At 37.6% G+C, this 10,857-nt stretch overlaps 1 protein-coding gene across 1 annotated transcript; it reads right to left on the bottom strand.

Annotated features, from left to right (window-relative positions):
• Nucleotides 1-4,530: 4,530 nt before the first annotated feature.
• Nucleotides 4,531-5,152, bottom strand: LOC110791031 (uncharacterized). The gene has a single exon (XM_056838677.1). The coding sequence runs from the start codon at nucleotides 5,118-5,120 to the stop codon at nucleotides 4,659-4,661; it is 462 nt and encodes a 153-aa protein (XP_056694655.1). The 5' UTR covers nucleotides 5,121-5,152; the 3' UTR covers nucleotides 4,531-4,658.
• Between the last annotated feature and the right edge of the window lie 5,705 nt (nucleotides 5,153-10,857).

The following is a 10,857-nucleotide window of genomic DNA, read 5'->3' as shown; positions in this document are numbered from 1 at the left end:
AACCCACCATCCTATCTCCTCCGTGTCTCTTCCACCTCTCTATGTCAAATACATCCATAACACAAGTACAAACTACCATCCCATACCACAAGGACAAGACCCTACTCTACATTCCGACCCAAAGATCATAAAACTTAAGACGTCATTCAATGGGGCAAAAAAATGTATCGAAAATGTATAAGATGCACACAAGATGATCGTAAAAAATCAGTCATAATTTGAATGAAATTTTAACCATATGTCAATCTTGTGAAGCTATATGCCAATCTTTTGAAGTTAAAAACATTTACTAATGACAGAGAAAGTATGTCCTAACCTTAAAACTTTCCGATTCTACTTTAGAGAATTGATTTTTTTCTATTTTTTCAAGTTTCAAAGCTTTTAGTTCTTTTGAAACATAAAAATTGGCTCATCTAATTTAGTCCTTGTAGCTTGCATAGTAGTTTGCATTTTTCCAAATTCCTGGGCCTTTTCTTCCTCTATACCAGGCTAGAAGAAAATACAATATCATGATCAAGCCCGGAACAGTGCCTTGTGGAATTATTTTGTGGTTCTGCCTACGGCCGTAATCAAAAGAATCAAAACCGTGGTGTGTTGGAGAACATCAGAAATTTAAGAATGACAAATGGAAGAATTCTGATTGCAATTGGTTTTGTGGCTTTGATCCTACTGTGCACGATCTGATTGGCCTGGGTCTGTTCTGTGTTGATTCTGGTAGCAGTCTGGGTGTTGAGTGTTGTGTGGTGTGCTGGTTACAGTGGAGACCGATGGAAGCTCAGTGGCGATGTAACCTACTGTTGCCTGTGCTTGTAATGTTCTGATGTTGGCAGATCAGTTTGTGGGGTAATAATTTGAATGCAATTTTAACCATATGTTAGTCTTGTGAAGTTAAAAACTACTTAGGGGGGCTTGTTGTGGTGTTTCTGCTGCTTTTTTTTGTGCTATGTGCAGCTGTTGCGTTTTCTGTTGTGTTAAACTTGGTATGTTGGGATGCAGGTTATTCAGTGGTATGTACTATGTAGGTTATCTATGGTGCTATTTGGTCAACAAGACCGAAGTTGACTTGTGCTTCGTACTGTCGTGTTGCTATTTTCTTGTGTTTTTGCAAGTCCATTATGTTGTTGTTGAACGATATTCTTAACAGTCAGGTCTGAAGTCAGGTTTTTTTATTCGATTAGTCAACTCAGGTCAGATTTGGCCTATGGGTCAGGTCTAGGTGGGTATGCTGCTATGGTGGGTTGGTGTTCTGGTTCGAGACTGCTGGGTCCTAGGTTCACTGGCCATAATGTTCCAATTGTAAACTCCCTCTACTAGTCTAAAGCACATCAAGATGCAAGGTACTGTTATTTGCTTCACACACACGCGCGCGCAAATGCCTGAATAAACAAAGAGTATACATATAAACATCCCAGTATACATATAAAGGGCCAATCACAACTATCAAAACAAACGAAAACATTACCCTTATAATGTCGAAGTCGACAATAAAATAGCTCCGAGAATTTGTTTGTACCAGCGTCGTACCTTATATCCGATGACAACTCAGCTGTAAGCTGTTGCACTCTTGACATGTAAACATTCCAGTAGCCTCTCAACCTCAGCTTCAACCTCAGCTTCAACCCTTCTTCCTTTCTGTCTTACATCAGCATGATATTGTAGCACCGTACCCGGAAACTCCTCCATATCAAGGATGGATATCAAACCACACTACAAAGAAAATTTACAGGAATACACCACTAAAAGTGTGTCAAAAAGTTAAGTTTGAAGCTACAAGATAAAATAATAAGAAACACATGGTTGCTTATAAAGCTAGATGAATCTCGAACTCCGGCCCATTAACAAAAATAATATGTCACATCATTTACTAGTTCAAAGTTTGAAGAAAAGAGTTTCTCCATACACACGATACTAATACATAAACAAATGCATTTTCAGAGTTATATCTAATCTCATAATAGATAATTGGGTCTTAGCATCGCTCATCCTAAAAGCAAGAATCACATTTAGAGAAAATATCTCTCATCTGAAGCTTCCTAACACTATTTACAAACCCACCAACAGCACCACCTCGGTCTAGGGCTTGTTGATTCTTCCGGTCCTCCCGTCCATTTCTCTCTCCACAATTCGAAAATCAAACCCAACTAATTAGTAAATTTACAAGCTTGTAGCAACAAAATATCCACATTCAATATCAAATTGAACACCCAGAAAATCAAAATTTAGGTTCCTGAGTGATTTTGAGATAAGATTATTTGACGGCGGACAAACCTGTAACTTTAAATATGGCAAATAACTGTAGTAGCAAATCGAATTGAGCAACGAAACAACAACATGCTTCGTATATAAAGCCATTACCAAACTTCTCAACTTGACTGAAGGTATGATAGATGGTGATCCCTTGAACATTCATAATCCTTAATACACCTTTAGTCTTTAGAAGCCGCCTATGCAATTCAGTGTACAATAAGCAAACCAATATAGTGTACACCTTTAGATCTGTCATTTAATTACATTGATGCAAAGTCCTTTTCCCCTTTTAGACCTGCCAAACTCAAAGGCAGCTACACCATCTTTTTTCCACTTCATGTAGGTTCCTGAGCAACCTGTTGTCTACTGTCTCCTAAATCCTAATTACTACTCGTTATGAATGCTTAGTCTATTGGGCTGAATTTCCAAGTTACATAGTGAGGGCATATATTAGAACCATGATTGTAGATTATGTTACACGGGGTAGAAGATTTAACTCACTGTAGAAACATTGAAGATACATGCCCCATCTAAATAAAGCTTCAAACCACACTTCTTTTCCAACTCTCCCAACCAAAAATTATTTTAAGCTTTTTGATTCATTAGTAAACATCTAGCATCTCAGTTTTAGGGAATGAAGTCATCTCGCGAAATTATACCATGAACTATTAAAGACTCATTTAAAGGTCTAAGTTTCATAAATCTAATCACGAGAGCTCAAGGCACTAAGGGTGGTGCTGAGTCAAATCCCGGTCTAGCTGATCATAAATAAGATTTTTAAGTGCATTGCAGGAAGTCTAATACTAACAATAAACTGCACGATCCCAAAAATATTATTATAAGTTAAAAATAATTCCAAAAATGTAGTACCAAGAATATGACGGTGAGTTGATGACCCATCTGTGATTGTTCCATTTCAGTAACTTTCTTCTTAATACAAAGCTTCAAATAATCCTTAACTATCACCGTATTCATGAGATCATGACCAGGACAGCTAGAAAAGTTGGTCAAATAAGAGAATGCAATGCACACCACTTGTTTGTGTTTGTGAAAATAAATGAGAAAAGGAAGAGAGATAAAATACCAAAGCAGGTGAAGTCGAGCTTGAGGACAGAGATACGCATGGCACTTCCGAACTCTAAGTTGATAAGGAAATCAACATCGGATAAAGAAGGCTTCTTTGGATACCACAAGTCACAACCCTTGTATTTCTGTTGAGGTCCTGCAAACGACATCCTTTTCTTTTCTCAATAATGCTCCCAAGTTGCAGCAATTGTTTGAAAAAAGGGGAAATTGAAGCAAAGAATGGAGGAAATATTGAATAAACTTGCAAGAACGAAATTGCGATAAAAATGAACCAAACTAAAAACAATGATACAATGGAAATTACGTACTCATTGATTAATAGAGATGAAAAGGCAGATTAGTGATATCAGGCAAAGAGGAAGTGTTGCTCAAAAGTACATGAGCGAAAAATTATTAAATGCTTTATAAGATGTTTGTCTCATGATCACCACTATATACTTTTACTCTTTCAGTGCTCTCTCTCTTTATGTTATTCACATTAGCAAATTTCTCTCATTCCCCGATTGAAAGTTGATAAGAATAGTGCTCAAAACTCTAGCATTTTAAAGATTTGTTATGCAACAAATCTCCAAGAATACTGGTTAGGACATTGCCTGTAAAATTGATTCAAGAAAAATCAAAATAATTGCCAGAATATCAGTAACTTCCAAAAATCAGCAATGATCATGACATTGAATCTTTACTGATGAACAAAAATAACCACATGATTCTCAATTCACCATAAAAATGGAGGACACAGATTCTTTACTATCTAAGTAAGTATAAGTTTCAGTGTAGTCCTGTCTCTGAATGAAACAAAATCTCACCACAATTCAAGTAGCAGGTTAACGGCTAACGCGTCTGTCACAAGAACGATCATCAGATATAATGCCAAGCTCAATGATAATTTGTTGTTAATCTGTTATGCTCCCAAATAATTTCCTGGTGAAATTATTACACATACATGAAATTCGAATAGAGTATTCATCACATAAGACGTCAAGTCTTTGTAACAACCTACTACAACATCGCACACTTGTAAGTTGTGATTAATCAAGGAAATGCAGAAGAATGCACATATTGGGTTTAGCTTAAATTGGATGTACATGAAAAAGGGGGGAAAAAAAAGTGCACCTAAGATTTGGAATGGCAACTAAAAGTTTTAATCAAACCCAAACAACAATTCGTAATTAGAAAATTAAAAATTAGACACAAGAATGTCAAAATTATTTAAATATATTGATGATCTGTTCACATTACATGTAAATCATAGAAGAAGAAACACTACAAAAATTTCTTAAAACCCTAACTCTAAAAAAAACTCCCAAAATTCAATTCAATTCAATTCATTCCAACTCTTTAACAACCTTAATCCCCATAGATTTAGCAGTACCAATAATAGACTTACAAACACTCTCAACCTCCAAATGCTTACAGCCAGGATCTTCCTTCTTAATATTAGCAATCTCATACACATGCTTCAATGTTACTAACGAAGCGACAATATGTCCAGGGCGAGTACTAGCGGAGTCGATACCTGCAGCTTTTTTGAGAAACCATGAAACAGTGGGAGATTTGATGACATAGTCGAAGGTTTGATCCTTGTATGCGATGAGGGAGACAGACATGGGAGTATCAATGCTGTACTTTTGAGTACGGGCGTTGAAATCCTTGCAAAAAGCCATGAGATTGAGCTTTAATTGACCTAAGATTGCTCCCACGAGTGGACCTGGTTTAGCTTGAGTTGCGTTAATTGTTAGACGTACTGTCGCCATTACTGGTTTCCTTAGCTCTTTTGCTGCCGCCATTGTTGGAGCAAAGAGATAGTGAGTGAGAGTTTTGGAAATGAAAGGAAATAGAAAATTGAGGTTTCTGGTTTGGGAGGTGAATTGTGATTGTTGGGTTTGGGCTTGGGCATTGGCTTGGGCATGGGCTTGGGCTAATTTCGTGGCTTTATTCAATGGAACTTGAATAGGGATGTCAAATTGGGTCATCAGTAAGTTACGAATTGGACATAATTTGTTCGGGTATAATCGGATAATGTAGTTGTGTGGGGTTATTGTGCTTATGCGGATTGAAGGTGTGAAAAAAAAATTGAGTCACTTCGGTTTGTGTCCGAAATTGATTGGATCGGGTCAGTTTTTGACAGCCCTAAACTTGAATCCGCAAGAAAAGCCTACTTCACTCCTTACTTTCCTTAATGTTTGCTCCTCATTTCATTAATTGATACGAAATAAGAAATAATATACTCATATGGGGTTTTTATTAGACTAGTTGTTGGTTTAGCGCGCCATCCCCCCAAGTTAGAAAAGGAGAGTTTATGAAATTGAGATTTAAATAATTTGTGGATTAAAACTGAAATAATTTGTAAAAGTAACTACGTTTGTAGTTGAAAGAGAAAATGCTTGTGGGAAAAAAAGTACGCTTAGATTTATCATTTCATAATGGTCATGATGATGATGATCACACTTGATCTATGAAAATTGATTAAAAAAATGAGAACCCTGATGACTGAAAAAGAGCAAAAAGCATATTAGGAAAAGAGAACAAATAATAGTGAAGGGGTGGGCGAGATGGAGGGGAACTAGGGTTGAAACTTGAAAGAAGGAAAGGAGAAAAAGAAAAAGAAACACATTAGACTTAAGAAAATGAAGGAAAAAAATAAAGAAAAGTAAGAAGATGGGAGAATATGTTTTGGATGAGATTTGAATCCTAGACCTTTGGAAACTCAACATAGAACTTGTAAAAGGGCTTTCCAATTTTTTATTTCCTAGTAAATAGTGAATTTCAAAGTTCTATCACCCAAAGCACAATTGACAAGCGTAGTGTTGGGAAGTTGATGCATTTTAAAGGTTAGAGATTTGGTTCAGTGTATAATTTTAGAATATCAACTTTTTAAAAATCTACGAGTGTAAACTTGAAGATATTTACGTTTTGAATTGCGCACTGGAGACCATGAAACTTCAAATGAAGCAAACAAATATGAACATAGGGAGTAATCGGAGTATCTAGTATATGGTTCCATAATCAAATTGAAGATCTAAATCACCAGGAAAAAAGGGCTCTCAAACGACCCTACAAGTATTAAATCTAGGGTCCAAGTTGTGTTCGAGTGATTTGGAGTCATACGGTAGTCATAACGACTTAACAAGTCAATAAGTTGCTTTTGGTCATGTCAGGTCGTCCCAGACGAATTCTAAACTCTAATTAATTGATTAAAATTTATAGTGCATGTGCATAATAGAGTCATATTTTTTTTGGGTGTAGTTTGGTGTTTGATATTATTTGAGCTTTTTTTGTTACACATTTCTTACCATTGATGATTGATACAAGGGAGCGGGTAGGGTTAGAGGTTGAATTGGGTCCATCTCGCAAGTGATGACTTTGAAAAGGCTTACTCTGTACTTTTTATTTTATGACTCATAAGAGCTAGAACAAGTAAATAATAAATTTTAATCTGACTTTTTTTTTTATAAGAACACATAATTTTTTTTTTGATCAATTTGTTTTCATTAGATAAAATAAAATTTCCGACAAAAATTTCCAACTTCTTATTAAATGAAAGGCAAAATTGTCAAAAAGTACCTTGTTTTTGTCTAAAATTGGAAAATAGTACCTTAACTTTCTTATTTTGTCAAATAGTACCTTGAATTAAAGTAGTGTATTAAAAATGGGACCTTATTACCACATTCTGGCCAATTCTTCAATTTACCGGCCATTCTTTCCGTTCATTGGCACAAATTGGGAGGGAAAAATACGCGTGTGAACACGCTCTAAACCAAATAACACATTCAAACGTCATTTCAACTTCCCTTCTTCTCATTACTCCTCTGCATTCCCTGCTTCACATTGAATAATCAACCAACATTTTCAGTCAGCATTAAACCCTCAACCACACCATTAAACACGTTCATCTTCCTTGCTGCTGTCATCATCATCCTTGCATGTGGTCCAAAACCTGGCAGAGTGAGGTTGAAGTGTTGTCCTTTGTACTTTGGACAAAAGGGGAGAATCAATCTGGAATTTCTTACAAATTGGGGAATCTTTCAGGTAATTCCAAAACTTTAAGCATATTTGTTGTCCCCTTTACATAGCATAAATACAGATATTTTGGTGAACCCTAGAAATGCTCACACCTAAAACTTTTGCCATTAAACTAATATGCAAGCACAATAAACAAAATTGATTAATCAAACTAATCAAAATGCTACTTTGTTTATATTATTGTTCCAATGTCTGTTAAATTTGGTGATTTTGCCCAATTAACTTTTTGGACCAATTTGCCTTAATATAATGCTGATAGTTAATTATGCTTAGGTTAATGTGAGTAGTTAATTAAATAATAATTTATGTTAATTACGCAGGATGAGGTCCAAAAGAGCACCACTTCGTGTTCCTACATTGCAACTTGGTAAAGCTGTGAATTTGAAAGTTTGGCATGGGGGAACTTTTATAACAAAGAAAAATAACAGGGTAGAATATGATGGTGTGGGGATTTACATTAAATAAGGGGTTAGTCGGATTAGTTATTACACTATTGTAGAGGTTGTGAAACGTGAACTTGGGTACAGCAGTGGGGGTAAAATTTGGTTTAAGAGGAAAGGTCTTAGCTTAGCAAAGGGTAGGAAAGAATTGAAGAAGGATGATTTATCTATCAATGAGTTTGTTGATTCAATAGACTACAACAACTTCCTAACTGTTTTCATTGAGCACATTGAAGAAACTGTTGGCTGTGTTGGAGAAAAGGAGTTATGTTAGGGGTTATTACAGTCAGTCAGACATTGAAGATAGTTCAGAGGAGTTAATGGATGATGGTGATGACAGTCAGGGAGAGGTTGAGGAAGAAGAAGAGGGAGATTCTGAAGGAGATGATGATGATGATGATGGAGATGGTGATGGTGATGATGATGGAAATAGGCTGGATGATGGAGATGGTGATGGGACTGATGATGATGAAGGGGGAGGAGACCAGAGAAGTGCTCAAAATGAAGGAGGGGAGGGAGATAAGAGAAGTGCTCAAAATGAAGGAGGGGTAGGAGATCAGAGGGATGAAGAAAAGGGAGAGGGTGAGATAGGTGAAGTGATGCAGGATGTGAATAATATTCCAAAAGCTGATGTAGCTTTTATGGAATATTATGATGGGTTGGATGACTTGGATAATGATGCGTTTCTGAATGTGGGCCTAAACCAAGAGTTGTATTGGAATATTGGTGAGGGGATAACATTAGGGGAAGATGCCTTAGGCCAAGAAGTTGGCCCAGCTTATCTTACTGAAAATCCACAACAAAGCAGACCCTCAAAACTTATACCCTACAGGAAAAAAACAACAGCATCCTCTACCTCAAAAAACCAGTCAAACCCTAAACTGATTCCACAGTTTACAAAAGGGGGGATTCTAATTGATGATATTTTGTACACTGAGAGGGCAGATGAGGATAGACCAACAGTTGATCTGTTTTCAGACAGTGTTGGTAATGGTGTTACAGAGGTGGTGAACCAAAGCCTTGGTGTCAACAACTTAGCCTACATACATGAACAACCAAATCAGCAAGCTGAACCCAGAACAAAGCCAACCCCTCCACCATCTCATCAACCAAGAAAGAAGCAAACACCTCATCCACAAGCAAAAGAAGATTGTGCTGATATTTTTGTGGGTGAAGAAGAGGACCTGAATGAGGATTCAGAGGAAGAAGGCAGCTTGTGTGGATCAGATGAAAATGTTGAAAGGTATCGTGCTTTCAATCCAGATGTTGACTTTAAAAGGCCAATATCTTTAAGTTTAGGTCTTAGATTTCCAAGTTCAGATAGTTTGAGAAAAGCAACTAGGTGGCATGCTGTACAGAAGGGTTATGATTATTACTTTTTGCATAACAACTTGAAGAGGATTAGTGTGTATTGTAGACATAGGTGTGACTGCCCTTGGAAAGATTCAAAGAAAGTGAAGTGTGTGTGTATGTTAGGTTATGATTCATATGACAATTCATAAATCATGCGGAAAAACCATAAACCCAGGAAAACATATTATTTACACATAATCATTTAGCATAGAATAGATGCATACTCTTTGTTGCGTGCCTTCCCTAGCTGCGCCCGAACCGAACAAGAACAAGTCTTTAGGACTCCAAGTGTCGTCCCTCCGTAGATAGTCCACAGCACGTCCGGATCCGCCTTAAGATTGACCAACTAGAATCGCCCTTAAGGTACTAGAAAATTTCGGCAATTTGAGCAAGATGTGTGTTTGAATTTTTCTCTCAAAAACTCACTTTGAATACTTTGAAACTTGTGTTATAAATTGTGAGCCCTAGCCTCATATTTATAGCGGTATGGAAAGGGAATCGAAATCCTATTCAGATACAAATTAATTAAACCTAGAATCCTATAAGAACTCTAATTTAATTAATTTATCAAATAGAATTAGGAATTTAATCATTAACCGAACTCTGCATGTTTTAGGAAACGTGCACGAACACAAACACTTGCACACACACGCACGACAGCCACGATGGGCCTCATGCGTGCGCGCGAGCAGCAGCCCACTCAGCGCCCGCGCGCGCTGCGCGCTGCGCGCGCTGTGCGCGCTGTGCGCTGCCCGTGCTGTGCGCGCTGTGCGCGCTGCGCGCTGCGCGCAGCCTGCTGGGCCTGGCCTTGCTGTTTTTGCGGCGCGCTTGGCTTGCTGGGCGATGGCCTGGCTTCGTGCTGGGCCTCGTCCGGCAGGCCTCGTCCGATGCTTATTCGTACGATGCGCTTCCGATTAAATTTTCCGATTCCGGAATTTATTTCCGATACGAACAATATTTAATATTTCCGATTCCGGAATTAATTTCCGTTTCGAACAAATATTTAATATTTCCGTTTCCGGAATTATTTTCCGATTCCGGTAATATTTCCGATTCTGACAATATTTCCGTTTCCGGCAATATTTCCGATTCTGGCAATATTTCCATTTCCGATAATATTTTCCGATACGTACCATGTTTCCGTTTCCGGCAACATCTACGACTTGGATAATATTTATATTTCCGATACGATCCATATTTCCGTTTCCGGCAATATCATCGTTTCCGGAGTATTCATTTCTTGCCTGTGACGATCTCAGCTCCCACTGAAACCAAGATCCGTCGGTTCCGAATATTCATAGATAGAGTATTTAATGCCATTAAATACTTGATCCGTTTACGTACTATTTGTGTGACCCTACGGGTTCAGTCAAGAGTAAGCTGTGGATTAATATCATTAATTCCACTTGAACTGAAGCGGCCTCTAGCTAGGCATTCAGCTCACTTGATCTCACTGAATTATTAACTTGTTAATTAATACTGAACCGCATTTATTAGACTTAACATAGAATGCATACTTGGACCAAGGGCATTATTTCCTTCAGTCTCCCACTTGTCCTTAGGGACAAGTGTGCATTTCCTAATTCCTTTGTCGCTCGATGCTTGCTCTTGAACATAAGGTAAGAGTTGTCATCCTTATTATGTCCAGAGGTGTTCCTCGGTTTCAGAGTTCAACTGATCAAATAAACAGATAATCATAGCCTATGAT

This window comes from Spinacia oleracea, chromosome 3, assembly GCF_020520425.1.
Source record: "Spinacia oleracea cultivar Varoflay chromosome 3, BTI_SOV_V1, whole genome shotgun sequence".
In the NCBI taxonomy this organism is placed as follows: domain Eukaryota; kingdom Viridiplantae; phylum Streptophyta; class Magnoliopsida; order Caryophyllales; family Amaranthaceae; genus Spinacia; species Spinacia oleracea.
The sequence above is the reverse complement of the archived record's forward strand: the minus strand, read 5'-3'. Positions and strand labels throughout refer to the sequence as shown.

Bases quoted from the DNA above. Each gene is read 5' to 3' on its own strand.
- LOC110791031 (XM_056838677.1), bottom strand. From the start codon at position 5,120: ATGGCGGCAGCAAAAGAGCTAAGGAAACCAGTAATGGCGACAGTACGT.